Source organism: Arvicola amphibius, chromosome 9 (assembly GCF_903992535.2).
Source record: "Arvicola amphibius chromosome 9, mArvAmp1.2, whole genome shotgun sequence".
Taxonomy (NCBI): Eukaryota; Metazoa; Chordata; class Mammalia; order Rodentia; family Cricetidae; genus Arvicola; species Arvicola amphibius.
In genome coordinates, this window is record NC_052055.2 from 102,639,688 (window position 1) to 102,661,444 (window position 21,757).

Sequence of the window (21,757 nt, forward strand, 5' to 3'; positions counted from 1 at the left end):
CTGTGAGGGACCACCAACTCTCCACAACTCCCCCTGCCACCAGCACACTTCCTGCTCTTCCTGCAGGGGTTATTCTCCCCGGATACTGCCTCTCTCTTCCTGTCCCTTCCCAGCTTGCACCCAGAATCCTCCCCCCCTCCCCCTGCCTCATCCTCCCGTCTTTGGGGCCACAAAATCCCACAGCTCAGCCTGTTTGGGCTCTGGGGACCTGGAATTGAGTGCACCCAGGCCGGTGGGAGGTCCCCTCCTTCATTTGACTGCCCGGAGCAAGGTAGGCCTTTGTCTGAGAGCTGCTTGGCCTGCAAGGGGACCTGAAAATCTGCAGGAGGATCCATCGTTCTTTGGGGTGAGTGAGGAGTGAGTGCCCGAACCGCGGCAGCTGCCCGGAGAGGGACCACCGACTCTCCACAACCCCCCCTGCCACCAGCACACTTCCTGCTCTTCCTGCAGGGGTTATTCTCCCCGGATACCGCCTCTCTCTCCCTGTCCCTTCCCAGCTTGCACCCAGAATCCTCCCCCCCTCCCCCTTCCTCATCCTCCCGTCTTTGGGGCCACAAAATCCCACAGCTCAGCCTGTTTGGGCTCTGGGGACCTGGAATTGAGTGCACCCAGGCCGGTGGGAGGTCCCCTCCTTCATTTGACTGCCCGGAGCAAGGTAGGCCTTTGTCTGAGAGCTGCTTGGCCTGCAAGGGGACCTGAAAGTCTGCAGGAGGATCCATCGTTCTTTGGGGTGAGTGAGGAGTGAGTGCCCGAACCGCGGCAGCTGCCCTGTGAGGGACCACTAACTCTCCACAACTCCCCCTGCCACCAGCACACTTCCTGCTCTTCCTGCAGGGGTTATTCTCCCCGGATACTGCCTCTCTCTTCCTGTCCCTTCCCAGCTTGCACCCAGAATCCTCTCCCCCTCCCCCTGCCTCATCCTCCCGTCTTTGGGGCCACAAAATCCCACAGCTCAGCCTGTTTGGGCTCTGGGGACCTGGAATTGAGTGCACCCAGGCCGGTGGGAGGTCCCCTCCTTCATTTGACTGCCCGGAGCAAGGTAGGCCTTTGTCTGAGAGCTGCTTGGCCTGCAAGGGGACCTGAAAATCTGCAGGAGGATCCATCGTTCTTTGGGGTGAGTGAGGAGTGAGTGCCCGAACCGCGGCAGCTGCCCGGAGAGGGACCACCGACTCTCCACAACCCCCCCTGCCACCAGCACACTTCCTGCTCTTCCTGCAGGGGCTATTCTCCCCGGATACTGCCTCTCTCTCCCTGTCCCTTCCCAGCTTGCACCCAGAATCCTCCCCCCCTCCCCCTTCCTCATCCTCCCGTCTTTGGGGCCACAAAATCCCACAGCTCAGCCTGTTTGGGCTCTGGGGACCTGGAATTGAGTGCACCCAGGCCGGTGGGAGGTCCCCTCCTTCATTTGACTGCCCGGAGCAAGGTAGGCCTTTGTCTGAGAGCTGCTTGGCCTGCAAGGGGACCTGAAAGTCTGCAGGAGGATCCATCGTTCTTTGGGGTGAGTGAGGAGTGAGTGCCCGAACCTCGGCAGCTGCCCGGTGAGGGACCACCGACTCTCCACAACTCCCCCTGCCACCAGCACACTTCCTGCTCTTCCTGCAGGGGTTATTCTCCCCGGATACCGCCTCTCTCTCCCTGTCCCTTCCCAGCTTGCACCCAGAATCCTCCCCCCCCTCCCCCTTCCTCATCCTCCCGTCTTTGGGGCCACAAAATCCCACAGCTCAGCCTGTTTGGGCTCTGGGGACCTGGAATTGAGTGCTCCCAGGCCGGTGGGAGGTCCCCTCCTTCATTTGACTGCCCGGAGCAAGGTAGGCCTTTGTCTGAGAGCTGCTTGGCCTGCAAGGGGACCTCACAGTCTGCAGAAGGATCCATCATTCTTTGGGGTGAGTGAGGAGTGAGTGCCCGAACCGCGGCAGCTGCCCGGTGAGGGACCACCGACTCTCCACAACTCCCCCTGCCACCAGCACACTTCCTGCTCTTCCTGCAGGGGTTATTCTCCCCGGATACTGCCTCTCTCTCCCTGTCCCTTCCCAGCTTGCACCCAGAATCCTCCCCCCCTCCCCCTGCCTCATCCTCCCGTCTTTGGGGCCACAAAATCCCACAGCTCAGCCTGTTTGGGCTCTGGGGACCTGGAATTGAGTGCACCCAGGCCGGTGGGAGGTCCCCTCCTGCATTTGACTGCCCGGAGCAAGGTAGGCCTTTGTCTGAGAGCTGCTTGGCCTGCAAGGGGACCTGACAGTCTGCAGGAGGATCCATCATTCTTTGGGGAGGATCCATCATTCTTTGGGGACACCAAACACCTCCGCGCTCCTTTTGAAGGAAGAGATGGGCAGGCGCCAATGCAGGAGCTCCTCCAACAACATGAAAGGCAACATGACATCACCACAAGCCAGACATCCCGAAACAACAAGAATTGAACACCCTACCCCAGAAGATATAGAAGAAACCGACATTAAACAGTACTTTATAAAAATAATAGAGGACCTTAAACAGGAGGTAAAAAACTGCCATAAAGAAATGGAGATGACAAACAAAAAGGTAGACGAAATAAATAAATCTCTCAAAGATACCCAAGAAAAACAAGAAAAACAAGAAAAAGCAATCAAACAGGTAAGGGAAACAGTACAAGACCTGATAAATGAAATGGAGGTATTGAAGAAAACACAATCTGAGGGACGACTGGAAATGGAAACTCTGAGTAAACGAACAGAAACTTCAGAGACAAGTATTTCCAACCGAATACAAGAGATGGAAGAAAGAATCTCGGACTCTGAAGATACTATAGAAGAAATAAACTCACAGATTAAAGAACTAAACAAATCTAACAAATTCTTAACACAAAACATTCAGGAAATCTGGGACAACCATGAAAAGACCAAACCTAAGAATAATTGGGGTAGAAGAAGGAGAAGAATTACAACTCAAAGGCCCAGAAAACATATTCAACAAAATTATAGAAGAAAACTTCCCCAACCTAAAGAAGGATGTTCCTATGAAGGTACAAGAAGCCTACAGAACACCAAATAGACTGGATCAAAAGAAAGCATCCCCACGCCATATAATAATCAAAACACAAAACATACAGAATAAAGAACAGATATTAAGAGCTGCAAAGGAAAAAGGTCAAGTAACATATAAAGGGAAACCTATCAGAATTACACCTGATTTCTCAATGGAAACCATGAAAGCCAGAAGAGCTTGGATAGATGTGCTACAGACACTTAGGGAACATGGATGCAAGCCTAGACTATTATACCCAGCAAAGCTTGCATTCACCATTGATGGAGAAAACAAGATATTCCAGGACAAAAAACAGATTTAAACAATACGCAGCCACAAATCCAGCCTTGCAGAAAGTAATAGAAGGAAAATCACAAACCAAGGAGTCCAACAACGCCGACAATAACTCAGGCATCTAGCGACCCTTCACCAGCACAACTAGAAGAAGGGAAACACACAAACTGTACTACTAAAAATGACTGAAGTTAACAACCACTGGTCATTAATATCACTTAATATCAATGGACTCAATTCACCTATAAAAAGGCACAGGCTAAGAGACTGGATACGAAAACAGAATCCAACATTTTGCTGTTTACAAGAAACACACCTCAACCACAAAGACAGGCACCTACTCAGAGTAAAGGGTTGGGAAAAGGTTTATCAAGCAAATGGCCCTAAGAAACAAGCGGGTGTGGCCATACTAATTTCCAACAAAGTTGACTTCAAACTAAAATCAATCAGAAGAGATGGAAAGGGACACTTTATACTCATAACAGGAAAAATCCTTCAGAATGAAGTCTCAATCCTGAATATCTATGCCCCTAATATAAAAGCTCCCACTTATGTAAAAGAAACACTTCTAGAACTCAAGGCAGCCATCAAACCACACACACTAATAGTTGGAGACTTCAACACTCCTCTCTCACCAATGGACAGGTCAATCAGACAGAAACCTAACAGAGAATTGAAAGACTTAATGGAGGTAATGAACCAAATGGACTTAACAGACATCTATAGAACATTCCACCCAAATAGGAAAGAATATACCTTCTTCTCTGCGGCTCATGGAACCTTTTCGAAAATTGACCATATACTTGGTAACAAAGCAAACTTCCACAGTTACAAAAAAATATTAGTAACCACCTGTGTCTTATCGGATCACCATGGATTAAAATTAGAATTCAACAACAATGCTACCCCCAGAAGGCCCACAAACTCATGGAAACTGAACAGTCAACTACTGACCCACACCTGGGTCAAGGAAGAAATAAAGAAAGAAATTAAAGTCTTTCTTGAATTTAATGAAAACAAAGACACAACATACTCAAACCTATGGGACACAATGAAAGCAGTGCTAAGAGGAAAGTTCATAGCACTAAGTGCCCACTTAAAGAAAACGGAGAAAGCACTCATTGGTGACTTAACAGCACACCTGAAAGCTCTGGAAAAAAAAGAAGCAGACTCACCTAGGAGAAGTAGAAGACTGGAAATAATCAAACTGAGGGCAGAAATCAACAAAATAGAAACACAGAAAACAATCCAAAGAATCAATGAAACAAGAAGCTGGTTCTTGGAGAAAATCAACAAGATTGACAAACCCTTAGCCAATCTAATCAAACGGCAGAGGGAGAACACGCAAATTAACAAGATCAGAAATGAAAAGGGGGACACAACCACAGACACAGAGGAAATTCAGAAAATCATTAGATCTTACTACAAAAGCCTGTATGCCACAAAATTGGAAAATGTAAAAGAAATGGACAGTTTTTTAGATAAATACCATATACCAAAGTTAAACCAGGACCAGGTAAATGCTCTAAATCGTCCTGTTAGTCGCGAAGAATTAGAAACTGTTATCAGAAATCTCCCTACCAAAAAGAGCCCAGGACCAGATGGTTTCAATGCGGAATTCTACCAGAACTTCCAAGAAGACCTAATACCTATACTCCTTAAGGTATTTCATAATATAGAAACACAAGAGTCACTGCCAAATTCCTTCTATGAAGCTACAGTTACCCTGATACCTAAACCACACAAAGACTCAACCAAGAAAGAGAATTACAGGCCAATCTCACTCATGAACATGGACGCAAAAATTCTCAATAAAATACTGGCAAACCGAATCCAAGAACACATTAGAAAAATTATCCATTACGATCAAGTAGGCTTCATCCCAGAGATGCAGGGCTGGTTCAACATACGAAAATCTATTAATGTAATCCATCATATAAACAAACTGAAGGAAAAAAACCATATGGTCATCTCATTAGATGCTGAAAAAGCATTTGACAAAATTCAGCACCCTTTTATGATAAAGGTCTTGGAGAGATTAGGGATACAAGGGTCATTCCTAAATATAATAAAAGCTATTTACAGCAAACCGACAGCTAACATCAAATTAAACGGAGAGAAACTCAAGGCTATCCCACTAAATTCAGGAACACGACAAGGCTGTCCACTCTCTCCTTATCTCTTCAATATAGTGCTTGAAGTTCTAGCAATAGCAATAAGACAACATAAGGGAATCAAGGGGATCCAATTTGGAAAGGAAGAAGTTAAACTTTCATTATTTGCAGATGATATGATAGTATACATAAGCGACCCCAAAAACTCCACCAAAGAACTCCTACAGCTGATAAACTCCTTCAGTAACGTGGCAGGATACAAGATCAACTCCAAAAAATCAGTCGCCCTCCTATACACAAAGGATAAGGAAGCAGAGAGGGAAATCAGAGAAGTATCACCTTCACAATAGCCACAAATAGCATAAGATATCTGGGAGTATCGCTAACCAAGGAAGTGAAGGATTTATATGACAAGAACTTTAAGTCTTTGAAGAAAGAAATTGAAGAGGATACCAGAAAATGGAAGGATCTCCCCTGCTCGTGGATTGGGAGGATCAACATAGTAAAAATGGCAATTCTACCAAAAGCTATCTATAGATTCAATGCAATCCCAATCAAGGTCCCATTAAAATTCTTCACAGAGATTGAGAAGACAATAATCAACTTTATATGGAAAAACAAGAAACCCAGGATAGCCAAAAAAATCTTATACAATAAAGGTACTTCTGGAGGCATTACCATCCCTGACTTCAAACTCTATTACAGAGCTACAGTATTGAAAACGGCTTGGTATTGGCATAAGAACAGAGAAGTTGACCAATGGAATCGTATAGAAGACCCGGATCTTAAACCACAAACCTATGAACACCTGATTTTTGATAAAGGAGCCAAAAGTACACAATGGAAAAAAGAGGGCATCTTCAACAAATGGTGCTGGCATAACTGGATGTCAACCTGTAGAAGAATGAAAGTAGATCCATATCTATCACCATGCACAAAACTCAAGTCCAAATGGATTAAAGACCTCAATATTAATTTGAACACATTGAGATTGATAGAGGAGAAAGTGGGAAGTACTCTACAACAAATGGGCACAGGGAACCGTTTCCTATGCATAACCCCAGCTGCACAGACTTTAAGGGCAACATTGAATAAATGGGACCTCCTGAAGTTGAGCAGCTTCTGTAAAGCAAAGGACATTGTCACTAAGACACAAAGGCAGCCTACTGACTGGGAAAAGATCTTCACCAACCCTGCAACTGACAAAGGTCTGATCTCTAAAATATATAAGGAACTCAAGAGACTAGACGGTAAAATGCCAATTAACCCAATTAAAAAATGGGGCGATGAACTGAACAGAGAATTCTCAACAGAAGAAGTTCGAATGGCCAAAAGACACTTAAGGTCATGCTCAACCTCCCTAGCTATCAGGGAAATGCAAATCAAAACAACTTTGAGATATCATCTCACACCTGTCAGATTGGCTAAAATCCAAAACACCAATAATAACCTTTGCTGGAGAGGTTGTGGGGTAAGGGGCACACTCATCCATTGCTGGTGGGAATGCAAACTTGTGCAACCACTTTGGAAAGCAGTGTGGTGGTTTCTCAGGAAATTCGGGATCAACCTACCCCAGGACCCAGCAATTCCACTATTGGGAATCTACCCAAGAGATGCCCAATCATACAACAAAAGCATATGCTCATCTATGTTCATAGCAGCATTATTTGTAATAGCCAGATCCTGGAGACAGCCTAGATGCCCTTCAGTGGAAGAATGGATGAAGAAAATGTGGAATATATACATGCTAGAATACTACTCAGCGGTAAAAAACAATGACATCTTGAATTTTGCAGGCAAATGGATGGAAATAGAAAACACTATTCTGAGTGAGGTAACCCAGACCCATAAAGATGAACATGGGATGTACTCACTCATATTCGGTTTCTAGCCATGATTATAGGACATCGAGCCTATAAGTTTGGGATCCTTGAGAAGATAATAAGAAGGTGAACTCCCAAAAAAGATATAGTAATCCTCCTGGATATTGGAAGTAGACACGATCGCCAGGCAAAATTGGGAACTTGAGGGTTGGGCAAGACTGGGCCAAGGGAAGATGGGGAGAGAAAAGTGTGAAGGGGAGAGCGGGGGGAGCTCGGAGGAATGGGGTGCTTGGGATATAGGAAGGGTGGATATGAGAGCAGTGAAGCATATATCTGAATTTAAGGAGCTACCTGAGGGTTGTCAAGAGACTTGACCCTAGAGGGGTTCCCAGGTTTCCAGGGAGACGCCCCCAGTTAGTTCCTTGGGCAGCTGAGGAGAGGGAGCCTGAAAAGGCCAGTTCCTATAGCCATACTGATGAATTTCTTGCATATCACCATAGAACCTCCACCTGACGATAGATGAAGAAAATGACAGAGCCCCACCTTGTAGCACCGGACTGAGCTCCCAAGGTCCTGATGAGGAGCAGAAGGAGAGAGAACATGAGAAAGAAAGTCAGGACCGTGAGGGAACCTCCAGCTGGCGACAGATGGGGAAGGTGACTGAGCCCCACATTGGAGCACTGGACTGAGCTCCCAAGGTCCCGATGAGGAGCAGAAGGAGCGAGAACATGAGGGAGAAAGTCAGGAACGAGAGGGGTGCGTTCACTCATGGAGACGGTGGGACAGAACTAATGGGAGATCACCAACTCCAGTTGGAATGGGACTGATGGATCATGCGACCAACCCGTCTCTCTGAGTGTGGCCAACAGCGGGGGCTGACTGAGAAGCAAAGGACAATGGCTCTGGGCTCTGATTCTTCTTCATGGACGGGCTCTGTGGGAGCCTTCTCAGCTTGGTCGATCACCTTCCTGGACCTGGGGGGAGTTGGGAGGACCTTGGTCTTAGCATAGAGTGGGGAACCCTGATGGCTCCTTGGCCTTGAGAGGGAGGGAGGGGAGGTATGGGTGGAGGGGAGGGGAGGGAAGGGGGAGAAGGAGGGGAGAGAAAGGGGAGAAGGAGGGGAGGGAGGGGGGAGGAGGAGGGAAGGAGATGGAAATTTTTAAATATAAAAAAAATAAACCATGAGAAAAAAATAAAAATAAAAAAAAAATAAATAAAAAAAAAAAAAAGAAAAAAAAAAAAAAAAAAAAAAGATTTACTTTTGTGATTTCTTTTCTTGTTTGTAACTTAATTGTGCCATTCTTGAGTGCGAACCTTGTAGATGACAGCGAGGAACCTCTGCTGGGAGTTCACCGTGGCCTCTGGGCCTGGGTTAGAGTGGATACACAGTCCAGGCTGGGAGTACCGCTCTCTGCCCCTGACCTGAACTTCCATCAAAGCCCATTGTTCTTCCTTAACACTAACACATGTTAGACTAGATGTTTTCTCTCTTTCTGCCTACTCCCCCTGAACAGCTCACTCCTTTGGGACAGGGATATTTATCTGTCTTTTGTGAACCTCGGACCTTGCAACAGCACCCAAAAAATGGAAACTATTCAAGGGAAAGTCTGGTGTGTGTGTGTGTGTGTGTGTGTGTGTGTGTGTGTGTGTGTTACAGATATCCAAGGCTCCCGGGCAAGAGTCAATTTGCCCAAGTATTACCACAGCTAAAACACAAATTTAAGATAAATTATATTGCCTGCAGGAAAAGAGGGAATTTTCCTTTACTGGGCAAGCTGGTAAAAATGTAAACACACTTAATCGTTAACAGCATCATCGCAATGTTCTGTCCCTGTTTTCCATAATTGTATCATATTTGTGCAAGACGTTAATGGCAAGAGAAACTGGATGATGGGGACTCTCGAAACTTTTCCGGCAGCTTTCCTCCACACTTAACATAATGACAAAAATAAAGTTTAAAAAAAAAAGCCAGGCATGGGGGTATATGCCTTTAATCCCAGCACTTGGGAGACAGAAGTACACGGAGCTCTGTGAGTTCAAGGCTAGCCTGGCCTACATAGTGAGTTGCGGGCTAGCCATAGCTATATAGTGAGACATTGTCTCAATAAATAAATAAATATAAAATAAAATTATAGCTCTTGGCCTAAGGTGGTGTTCCCACCACTGGGGAGATGATCCACTGCTGATAACAACATGGTCTTGGGGGTTATCCCAAGACCACAAATCAATGCGATATACAGTGGTCCTCTGCAGCCAGACATGGTGGCTCGAATCTGTAAGCCTAGCACCCTGGAGGCTGAAGCCCGGAGGGGTTGCTATAAGCTCAAGACCAGCCTGAGTCAACATAGAACCCCAAATTAATAAATAAAGAATAAAATAAAATGTTCCTGTCTCTCTATGTGGTCTAGTGCCTACTGCTATTTCGGCCCACCCCCCCCCACACACACACACAGCATTGGCTTGGTCAACTGTATGGGCTGCCTGGGCCAAGAGTGATAAAATAGCTCACTGTGATGGTTATGCCCACTTAGACAGATTGTCCCCCTCACTCCCCAGACTAGGTCCGGGGCTGCAGTCAATCTTGAGAGGCCTCGAGCCTTCCTGTGACATGGACCATCATGGCATCTTCCTGGATGGTGCCTACAAAGATCCTCACACATAATGGTTCCGGCCTCACTTTCTCCATCTGTAAAGTGGGACCGTGTTGACTGAAGCAGTGATGACAGAACTGTCCCTCTAAGGGCTCCTGGGTTCCCAGTGATCCTTCTGAGGAGTCCTCAGGCAGGGTGAGGGTGGGAATTTAAAAAATCTAGGCTCTTAGCCCCTAACTCAGGTGAGGCCCAACCTTCATGTCAGCATCCTGCCCACCCTAGTCTCTTAACTGCTGTCACTCACAGGGTCACTGCCTCTGTGCTAACTGCCAGCAGCAAGGCCGAAGCCACATACAGCACATGCCCCTCAGACTGTCAGGGCCTGGCAGCCCCTCACATCCATCTACCCTGCAGGTCCAGCAGTTTGCCTAGCTGCCCTCACTGAGAGAGTCCACAGCCCCACGAAGGCCTGCGTCAGTCCTCAGGAACTGTCCGGGGCAGCAAAAAGAAATAATGGTCTCCCTGTGGCTGCCCTCCCTCTCCTGAGAGATGTTTGTCTGCCCCTTTAAAGAGCCACAGGAAGGTGGCCCAGCAAGAAGGGAGAGCCCCTTCACAGTCCTAAAGGCCCATACTTGTCCCAGAATGCTCTCTCTCTCTGCACAAGCTCCTTCTCCACTGTCCTGTGTCCCAGCTCATATTCTGGTCCCTCCATCCCAGCCAGCCGTGCTATCACCCCCTCCTCTCCCACCACTCCCTGGGAGATGTCAAGAGTGGCAGGCAGGCATAAGCTCCTCCATGTGTAAGACCGCTGCAGCAGGGTCTGCCCACCTGAAAATTGCTTTCCCCAGGTCCAGACAAAACAGCTGGGCATTGATGGAGTTTGCAGAAAAATTAATCAGTGCCAACTGTCAGCAGTGCCAGGCGCCGCCTGGGTCCGCTCCATCCTAATGCCTCCCGAGCTCCCACCTTAATGGCTCCTGACAAGACTAATTTCCTCATGCAGGTGATTAGCGTAGGCATTATCACCTTCGCTGTGACTCAAGACACTTTGGGGGTGCTGAGGGGCTGCCTGGGAAAGTCAGCTCCCTGTGAATCCGCTCTGGTGACAAATGGAGGGATGGGGAGCTGAGGGAAAAGAGCTGGCCAGATGCTCAACGGTCATCCATTCACTCATTCATCCTTTCTCCCCTCACAGGCACCCCCGGCCCACCCTGAGCGGGGCCCCGCGCTTGGCGAAAGGCAGCTGCGAAGCAGAGATAACGAGACATCTGGGGGGGGCTTATGGCGAATCCATGAGGGGGTCACACAGCTAAAGTGCTTTAACAAGAGTCTGCAGGAGGCCAGGAGTCAATACGCCACAGCAAATGCCACCGCTCCACAATCTCATACCGTACCTAAATACTAAAATGATCATTAATCGTCATGCTGATATTAATAAAATTAACATGTAAACACTAATAACCCTGTGGGGAGCTACACACAAAGTGCGGGGACAAAAGCCCCTAGGTGCTGAACAGAGCCAAATAACAAAGCTGACGGGCATGAGAGAGGGGAGGCCAGGGTCCACTGGGACTGATGGCCTGGGGAGTGAGCAGGGATTCACCAGGCAGAGAAAGGAACCAGCACTGGAGGAACAGCCTCTACGAAAGCTTAGCAATAGGGCACGTTATGCAGTTCTGGGTTCCAAGCAGTCGGCTATGGCCAAAAAGCAGGTATCTGAGGGGAGAGGGGAAGTGGGCGGTGGCAGACACTTTTACTCCTTCCTTGGGATGCTTCGGGCTGTGGGCACTTATAGGATGGAGATAATCACACAGTTCAGGGCCTGAGCTCTGAAGGTAGCAGTCAATATATGTGGCTCTGCTCCCTCTAGACCTCACCAGGAGCTAGGTAGGTTGGGTCTTTCCAAGCCTAGCTGGGTCCCTCCCTGGACTAGCCATGCTCTATGTCCCAAGGGTTTTGGCAAATATGCTACATGCAGCTCCATCAGGCAGCTGGGAAGATAAAAATCGCCATCTTGACGTGACGTGGGTCGGACCATTCAAACGCACAGGCACGTTTAGCGTCTGTGCAATCTGGGGGAAGGCTCTCCTGGGCCCACTCTCTGAACAACTATCTCCACTATCACTGACACACACTGTCAGGGAAGCTATGCCTGAGGCCCTGTGAGGAAGCCAGTCACAGCCTCAGCCTTGGAAGATCCTCACACTGACTTGAAGACACAGATATTCCTAAGACATTCCAAGTTCCAGGCATATGCCAGGCCCAGGGTGAGGGTGTGGAGACATAGACTTAGCCCTGTCCACCTGCAAGCATCCATAATCCAAGACAGGAGAGAAGTGAACAGCCATGCTTGTCGCCGAGAGGGTAACCAGGCACAAGAGAAAGCCTGCCACTCTGCCTGGAGGGACCCAGGAAGGGGACCGAGAAGGGACCATAAGTCACAGGAAAGTAGATGGGGAAAATGATGCAAGAACTGAGTCCCAGGTCTTCCAATGTGGAGAGGTGGAGCTGATGCATAGGAACCAGCAGAGGTGGAGGAAAGAAGCCAGCGAAGATGGGAGAGGATTCCTGCAGACCAAGAGTTAGCCACAAATTCAGCAGCATAGAGAGAGGGTGAGGGTGATATTTATTTTATTCTTTGAGCAGGATTTTGAATTTCCTCCTGTCTCAGTATCCCAAGTACTGGGGCAGTGAGTCTACCCCACCAGACTTGGCTCATTGCTGATCTTAGCACCATCCATATGGGGTACCTAGGGTAGACTTTTAAGGCAAGCTGGAATCAGCAACCATCTCTCACTTCAGGTACCTGATGTCTGTTCATGGCCCACAGCCGGTCCCAGGTATACTTGATGGTCACTGACCTGACCAAAAATGGAGCCATAGATCTGTCCTGGCCCCCATCCCTCTGCCCAGGCCCTGATACCCGAGACTGATGTTCACATCTACAGCACGGCCCACACAGACAGGGGCCCTGCTGTGGGAAATGGGGCTGTGTGGACAAGCCAGAGCAAGGCTGATCTACTTAATGACTTCATTTGGCTCCTGTCTTCTCTGGCTAGGAGATGGTCTTCAAAAAGACAATCAGGCAGAGGGAACAGGAGCCCGGAATGGCAGAGATAGCAATAACACGTGGCTCCCACACTCTGCCCTCCCACCCCATTCCCCTGCCACATGCCACTCGGAAATTGAGGCCAGAGGATAAAACACTGGGCAGGTAGCAGGCCGATCTCTAACCCTGGGGAGAGCATTACCAGAAACTACACAACAAAAGAGCCCTTTGCCCAGCCCTTTGTCAGATACCCTAAAGGGAGGCTGGCTTTGTTTTCTAATGAATTGATACATAAAAACCCTTAGAGCACTGCTTGAGACTTAGTACTTGTGGCTGTTAAAAGAACAACTTCTACCTACATCCTGAACATTCCATTATCCTTGTGGGGTTTTTTGTTGTTTGTTTTTGTTTTATTTTGCTTTGTTTTGTTTGAAGGCTTCAGCAGATAGAATTAGACCAGTGGATAACAGTCTGGGGAAGTAGGTTTCATATCATTATTAAGAAGGAAATTTTGTTCCTGAATTTTTCCATGGAGGAACCTTGTGGGATCGCAAGCCCCATCCCTAGGGGTCTGAGTCAAAGCCACATAGCATAACCCAGAAGCAGACAGCCCAGCTGCCCCCAGCTCTGGCAGTGGGAGAGCTGACATTCAACCTGGCTTGGGCTCTGGCATTGTCCTGCTCGCCAGAACCAGCTTTTCTGGTGTGTTTAACAGTCACTTGCAGGCCTCTGGTTGGCAGACAGCCTCAGACACCATTGCTGGGCCATGCAGAGCTTTGCCTCCAGGGATACGACATTCTAGGTGTGAAAGTGAAGCTTTGGGGTTAGTGATGTTTGAAATAAGTTCATTCCCGAGTCCCGTGAAGGGGATAGTCCATCACCCATTTTCAGACTGGCATACAGATTGAGAGAGGAGGCAGTTGAAAGCGATCAGACATCAAAGTCAAGTCCTTAGGGTGTTTCCCTTTCCACATAGAAAGCAAGGGCCAGGCCCCCGTACGCATGTCTACCACATCCATGGGATGCCACACCTATCCTGTGAACAGCTCAGGCCATATGAGTGCCAAAATTCTACAGGAGACTAGGCCTGCCTTATCACAGACCCTAGAAACAGGCACAGCCAGACCACATTCCATTAGTCCCAACTTCCCAATATCTTCTCACTGAAATAGAGATAAGAAATAGAGAACCAGAGGAGAATGAATTTGTACCCAAGGTCACAAAGTTAAAGACCAAAATCTTGGCTTCTGACTTCTAGGTTAAAGCCCTGTTGTTCAGATCCTTGAACAAAAGAAAGGGGAAAGTAAAAAAGTTGCTGGTACCCTTCCTAAGAGAGAACATCAGAACTGTTCCTAAGCTCCCCAGAGCCAGGATTGATACCACAGCACTAGACAGCCATTCCTGCGGTGGCTGCCAAGAGTAGCCTTCAAGGGGCTCCAGTGCTTGGGAGGGGCTCCCAGGAACTAATCAATGCTGGGATTTGCAGAAGACAAGCCAGGGCTGCAGCCAAAGGTAACAGGAATGGGGCCCATTGGACGGCTCCTGATGGACCTGCAGCCTAGGACTCCTTACCGTCAGTGCCCACTCTGTCTGCTCTCATCCTCCTTGAACAGTGGGGCTTCTGGGCATGCCAAACGATCATGACCCTGCAGAGTGACAGGCAGAACGCAGCCAGCCCTGCTCCCTCAGGAGGTCCCTTTGCCTTTCTCAGCTGGCACCAGAATCAGTTAGTAGCTGGTCACCCCTCAGCGTCTGCTGTCAGCCGTGTCAATGCATACTCTCCACCACAGAGGACTGCCCACTGTGGGCGAGGTGACAGGAGCAGGTTCAAAAGCCAGCCACAGAAAACAGTATGTGAAGGCAAGGGACGGACCTCCCTCGCACTTCTGCCCTACCTCCTTTCATCACCCTGGGGACCACACCAGACATTCGCTCAGTCTTGGTCACCCAGGGCCCTGATTTCTTCAATCTGCTTGACACCCCTCTGTGGCTGTAGCATTCAGGGCTGGCACAGACAATCATCTAGGTATATATCTAACACAAGGAGAAACAGCAAGAATGGAAGGGACCGGAAGTCTTAAGGGGGATCCACACTGCAGGCCACTTGTGCATTTGCTGCTGTGCCATGTCCAATCTGCAGGGCATGGCCCCCGTGCAGCTCATGCAGCTAAGGGCAGCTGTGAATGGGGCTCAACATAAAACCGTAACACTTCCTAAAAACATTAACAGATTATTCTTGTCTTTGTGTTTGTGTGATTCAACCACGTGGTTTTGAAGCTTGAACTTTATAGACGATGCAGTTACTTTGCAATGGCAAAAGCTTGGACATGCTGGGACTAGACACATGTTCTAGGGTGTACACCATCTTGCTCACACCAGTCTGTGCTGGCTAGTTTTGTGTTGATTTGACACAAGCTACAGTCATCTAAGAGGAGGGATCCTCAGTTAAGAAAATGCCTCTGTAAGATCAGGCTGCAGGCATCTCCATAGGGCATTTTCTTAGTTAATGATTGATGGGGAAGAGCCCAGCCAGTTGTGGGTGGTGCCCTCCTTGGACTGATGCTTCTGGGTTCTATAAGAAAGCAGGCTGAGCAAGTCAGTAAGCAGCACTCCTCCATGACCTCTGCATCAGCTCCTGCCTCCAGGTTCCTGCCCTGTTTGAGTTCCTGTCCTAACTTCCTTTGATGATGAACTGTGATGTGGATTCGTAAGCCAAATAAACCCTTTTGTCCTCAAGTTGCTTTGGTCATGGTGTTTCGTCACAGCAATAGTGACCCAGACTAAGGCCCAGCCCATACCAGAACTGTATGAGTGACAGGCCAAATGGACACACCCTCAAAATATTACAAACATGTGACATATCCAAGGACTACAAACTTCCCCACCAAGCCCTGAGGAAATCAAGCAACTCCGTGGGATCCTCAAGGGACTCACAGACAATACCCCCACACCGTGAAAGGGGGCTAAGCCTTTGGTAGTCACAGGCACAGCTACAGATGAGCACCCACAATCCAATCTCATTTTCTGACAAGCTTCAGGGTTCCTGGAGCTCAACTGGGGCCTTGGAGCTGTAAGCAGAGACATCAGTCTACCGCTGTTAGAGCCATACCAGGAAGTCACACACAACAGACTTGTGATGAAGTAACTGAATCGGGGTCCAGGAGGGGCACTGGATGCTCAAAGTCACCTACATCTAATGACAAAACCCAGCAAGCTCATTTCAGAAAATTATATCATCACAGAGAAAGCACAAAGGGCCAGGAAACAAAGACACCTGCTGCCTTCTTCAAGTACCTACAAAGGCTTGAAACAGAACAGAAATGAGGCATTCTACAGGATGAAACTAGTCCCAAATGGGAAAGCGGCAGTGGGGGCAGTAGTAAGCCATGTTACTTAGAACACCCCTCAGCTCGAATGGGCTACTAGGAGGAGGGGTAGTGAGGGTCCTGACCCCTCCCTCGGCATCCAAACACGAGGAACATTCCAAGGCAGGCTGGAGGTGATCGCACCCTCCAAGATCCCTTCCACTTATGAAAGGTCCATCACCCTATATTACCCAAGCTCCCACCAGCCCAGGTACCAACTCACCCACAGGTGTGTCCTCACTGATCAGCAGGTACGTGTCAAAGAAGTGATTGATGAAGAACGGCAGTCGGTTCACCTGGCCTGCAAGTCAGAGGACAAGGGTGTCAGCCTGGTGGCCCCCGCCAGCTTTCTGTATCCTACTGGGTGACACAGAGTGAATGTGGGCCACATCAGCTTCCCAAGATGGGCAGCTCCATCACAAGTGGTTGCCAGGCACTGGCCCTAGCATGAAATGCATACAAGACTTTTAAAGTGTTGCCTCCCCACCCAAATTTGTGGATACCATCTTAGCTAACCTTTAATATTGATGACACATTTGGAATATTGTTTGTAATATCTTAGATGAATTAAAAGATATTCTTAAAACGAATCCCACCATTTCTCTTTACTTTTCTAATACGGCTCCTACAAATCCCAAGCTCACACCCATGGGCTATGGTAGATTTCCACCGGGCAGCACGGCTTGAAGTAGAACTTACGTGGGCTCTAGAGGGTCAAGGGCTTGGCTGCTCGTGGTCACCCTGGCATCCACGGCAGGGCCTGGTGTTTAGAAAGCCCTCAGAGCGTGTTTGTTGTGGGAAGAATAACAGTGACAGTAGTGGCAGCCACTATCTCTGGAACTGCTTCTCCGTGCCAGTCCCTCATTTCACCGCACTCCAGTAACAGAAAGCCAGGTGTGAAATGAGGTGGGCCAGAGCATCTCGGTCTATACGGCACCCGGACATCAAAACGTGCCCTGTTAACCAAGGGGCACTCTGACAACACCATGTGTGGTGGGGGCTGGGAAGAGTCAGGTGACATGTGCTCCGACTGGGGGACTTCACAAAGCCCCTAGCAAGCCTCCCCCATGGCTGGCTTCTCCAGTTCTCCGCTTCTTCCTGGGGACTTCAGTAGGCTGAGGGGACACTTACCCACAGTCACTGAAAACTGGGGGACCAGGTCAGTTTCTGTAGTGCAGCCCCTGCTACAGGGGCTCCTACAGAGAGCTCCAGGGGCCGAGAAGGGGCAGGGACAACTCCCTCATTCTCTTTTCTACTGACCTGGGTGCCCTTAAACTCATGCCAGGCTCCCAGAGGGTGAGAACCTGACATCAGAGAGGGAACTGGGGACATGCAGGAGATTGGGCATCTCTTTCTCCTCCTGCTTAGACAGCCAGACTGTGCTTGTTTCTGGCTCTCAGACGCTCTGGCCTCACTTTTCCTGGCCAGCACTGGCCACTTCACTTCCTAAATTTCAAGCTTCACCTCATTTCTGTGTCTCTTCTTCCAGGAAGCCCTCCCTGAACTATCCCAGATGTGCACATGCACATGTGTGTCCCTCCCTGAACCATCCCAGATGTGCATACGCACCTGCACACGTATCCACACTCACATAGACACCTCAGATGTACACTAGCACCTGCATACACGTCCACGCTCACATAGACTCCTCAGATGTATGCACACACCTAAACACATGTGTCCATGCTCACAGCAGCAGTCTCGGGAAATGTTGGTAAAATGGCACCTTGTCTTTTTTGAAACCTCCTTGTCCTACATCTAGGCACAAGACTTCCCGTGCCTCAGTTTACTTGTGTGTAAAATAGCAATTACAACAGGGCTTACTTCAAAGCTAACCTGGGGATTCAATGAGATTACATACATAAGGTGCCCTGTGCTATGCCTAACACACAGCAAGCTTTAATAAGTGGTAGCTATCATTAACCCTGGCATGAATAAAAGTGTTGTCCAGAGGGGAAGGACTCTGAGACCTGCTGCAGGCCTTGGGGTTTGACATAAGGAAGCAGAAGGCCCTGGGCACCCCAAGAATGCAATAGTGGGCTAGGATTGTGGGTGGAAAATTAGTGACAAGGGAAACCTTGTCTGTAGCAGCTTGATTTATTTCTAAATTTTCTTTCATAGACCTCCTGGTACCCAGGGATGCCATGTGTAAGATTCTTCATACCTAGCACCCAGGCGCTAGGCTGGAGGAGGATTAGAGAAGGCTTGCTTGGGCCTTTGTCCAATCAGAGAGCAGAGGGAACCATGGGGTCTATGGGGACAAGGATGGGGAAGGGGCAGGAGGCTATAGCCTCCTGACAGACTGAGAGGGTATAACATTGTTGAGGGCCTATCTCACCTCTGCCTCCAAGGGATGGACAAACAGTTCATTCTGGGGAGCCAGAACCCCAACAGGGGAGGGCCATGTGATATAGTCTGGATATAAGAGAAGGGCTAGCAAAGGAAGATGAGTGGCAAGGGAAATGGGAAGCCCCACATTCTTCATCACCAACCCGCCAGGGTCCGCACCAGCCACCCGCCACACTAAAGGAACAACTTCAGCCACTTAGCACGCTTAGATGTGGTCAGCAAAGATAGCCAGCACCCAGGCAGATCACTTAGGCTTTGCCATAGGATTTGCTGGGTGGCCTCAGGCCACTTGGTATGCTTCTCTGTTTTCTGTGCTCCACAAGAGAGACAGTGCTACTAACAGCAGGGTGAGCATCTAGCGAGCATTCATCCAGTACCCGATGTACCAGTCAGAGGGCTTGATGTTCATATATTGATTCACAGGATTGACCTGTGTTGCCCCTGAACTATAGACAAAGAAAAGTGCAGTCTAGGGAGGTTCAGAAGCCTTCCCAAGGGAGCCCAGGGGCAGAGAGTAAAGTCTGCGTTCAGAACACCTGAAGTCTTTGAAAGCTCAAGGGAGACAGTCATCTCCCTGAGCAAGCTAGAACAAACCTGCTATACAGTTACATGTGTGGCTTTTAACAGGCAGACCGCTAGGGCAGCAGAGTAGCTCAGAGAGTCCCATAGAGGCAGAGACAAGGGTTCTGGCTCCTGCATGGATCAGACCAGGAGGGGTGGTCATCTGATTAAAAATAAGCAAACAAACTCAGGTTGGATGACCTTGGGCCATCCACAGCCTCTCCTCTGTAAAAGGTCCTGAGACTGTGTCCTCTCTGTCTCTAAGAGTCTGTGAGGCTAGGATGAAGTCCTAAGCTGTTTGGATGGGAGTGAGCTCCCCACAGCTGGAGGCATTCAAGTAGGAAATGGGGACGAGGAGAGGAAACGATGCTAGCAAAACTCCAACAAGCGTGAGGCAGCACTCTGTCCTCCAGAGCCCCACAGCTCCCTGGAGGGAAGCAGCAGAGAGGGGCCCCATGGGAATGTGTTTGCCTGTGTCGCCAGGCACGTGGTGCCCATAGCTGTCCTCTGAGGACACCCTGGCCCTGGGAGACACTGTGCACAGCATGCCTGTGGTCCTGGCCTTCCTTCAGTGCAGCTTCCCAGTTCCTTACTGTCTGCTGCCTGGAGGCAAGGACAAGGTGCCTGGGTCTTCTTGGTGGGCACCAGTGGTACTAGGAGGGGAGATTCCAGAAGAAGGATTGTTCTGAGCTATATGTGTGCTCAGGCCACCCACGGGCATTCTGACCACCCACACCCCACCCCTGTCCAGGATGCCTTTTCCCCTCCACCCCCTCTAGAATGACTATCAGTCCTCAAAGGCAAAAATAAACAGCTTTCTCTGCTGGCCAGGTGGCAACTACCTGCAGCCCGGTGACTCTTTTCCCTCTGAGGAACTTCTCTAGGGCCAGGGATGTCCCTATGAGCACAGCCTGCACAGCTCGCTGTGTATTAACCCTTCATATCCTTCTCCTACTGGACTGAGCCCCCTGCATATGAGCTGACGCCCCCGCTCCCTAGAGGTAGCATGCTATGCACACAACATCATGCAGCAGGTGTTAAAACATAGCTGGGACACTGAGCAGACCTGTGACCCCTTTCCACAGCCCAGGAGAAGGACAGTTCATGGTCACAGATCATGGAATCTAAGAATTTCTCAAGGCTCCTCCATGGCTTCCTGGGACCCAGGCTCTGGGGACAGCCAGTATTTTCAGCCCTCTGCAAACTGCAGGAGGCAACCTGAGGCCTAGAGAGGGACGTGTGTCTTCAGTCACGTGGCAAAACATGGTCTCTGGGGTCCGAGAGCTTTAAAGTCAGGCTACTTGTCTGAGCAACCTCCAGTGCAGCCTCCCCAGCGCTGGCTGGTATTAGCAGAGAGACTTACAGAGAGGGTAAGAGGGACTTACCCCAGGATCCAGACACCAACATTAGAAGCCAGAGCACAGCACAGGAAGTAGCAATGGGGCACCTCATGGTTCCTGGGAATACAAACAAGGAAAAGAAAGAGGGTGTGAGATGCAAACTTCTGGAACTCCAGAATCCCATTTCTGAGGTCCAGGAGAGCAAAGCCTGGGATGGGAACAGGGAACAGCTCCCATGAGGAGACAGTCGAGGCCACCCACTCTCAGCCTAGTCCAGGTCTGAGTATATCAAGTGGTCCGAGAGTCCTTGGGACCACTTTTCCAAGATGGATGTGACAGGCAAAACTCATTGCAGACATAAAGGACTTGCTGGAGACACATTCAAGGTTCAATGTATCAAAGGACAGACTGCCACCTCTGCCATCTGAACCCATATCCTGCAGAACAGCAGAACACTTGGGAATGGGGTCGAGTGTGGTGTTAACCAGGAAGATGAGGCCTGGCAAGTTCATCAAACCGCCCAGACCCCAGCATCCTTATTCCAGGTTCTCATGTCCATCACATTGTCTCCTAATCAGGGAGGATGAGAGGAAACTCAGGGCATGGTGTCTGTGGTGGTGGTCTGAATGAAAATGGCCCCCATAGGCCCATAGGACAAGGTACTATTAGTATCTGTGGCTTTATTGGAATAGTTTGTGACCTTGTTGGAGGAAGTGTGTCACTGGGGGTGGGCTCTGAGGTTTCAGAAGCTCAAGTCAGGCCCAGTGTCACTTTCTCTTCCTGCTGTCTGCCAGTCTGGGTGTAGAACTCTCAGCTGTAGAAGGTTCTTCTTTCTATGTGTTGCTTTCATTGGTCAAATAAAGAAACTGCCATGGCCTTTTGATAGGGCAGAAACTTAGATAGGCGGGGAGACAGCACTGAATGCTGGGAGGAAGAAGGCAGAGTCAGAGATTGCCACCATGGAGCCAGCCGCCAGGTCAGACATGCTGAATCTTTCCCGATTAGCCATGACCACATGGTGACATACAGATTATTAGAAATGGGTTGAATAAAGATGTGAGAGTTGGCCAATAAGAAATTAGAGCTAATAGCCAGGCAGTAATTTAATTAATACAATTTCCGTGTGGTTATTTCCGAGGTTAAGCTAGCCAGGCAGATGGGAGCTGGGCGGCGGGACGCAGCCCACTCCTCCTCCACACTACACTCAGCTACCTCTCCAGCACCATGTCTGCCACATGCCACCATGCTTCCTGCCATTACAATGATGGGCT

General features: G+C 49.1%; 1 protein-coding gene across 4 annotated transcripts in view; it reads right to left on the reverse strand.

Annotated features, from left to right (window-relative positions):
• Positions 1-20,598, reverse strand: part of Cdh23 (cadherin related 23) — a 331,360-nt gene extending 310,762 nt beyond the window's left edge. For all 4 annotated transcript variants that reach the window (XM_038342224.1, XM_038342222.1, XM_038342223.1 and 1 more), the window contains exons 1-2: positions 20,532-20,598; positions 16,460-16,537 (exon numbers count right to left, since the gene is read on the reverse strand). In XM_038342224.1, the coding sequence (XP_038198152.1) occupies positions 16,460-16,537; positions 20,532-20,598 (145 nt within the window). The remainder of the gene's footprint in view (positions 1-16,459; positions 16,538-20,531) is intronic.
• Positions 20,599-21,757: the final 1,159 nt, after the last annotated feature.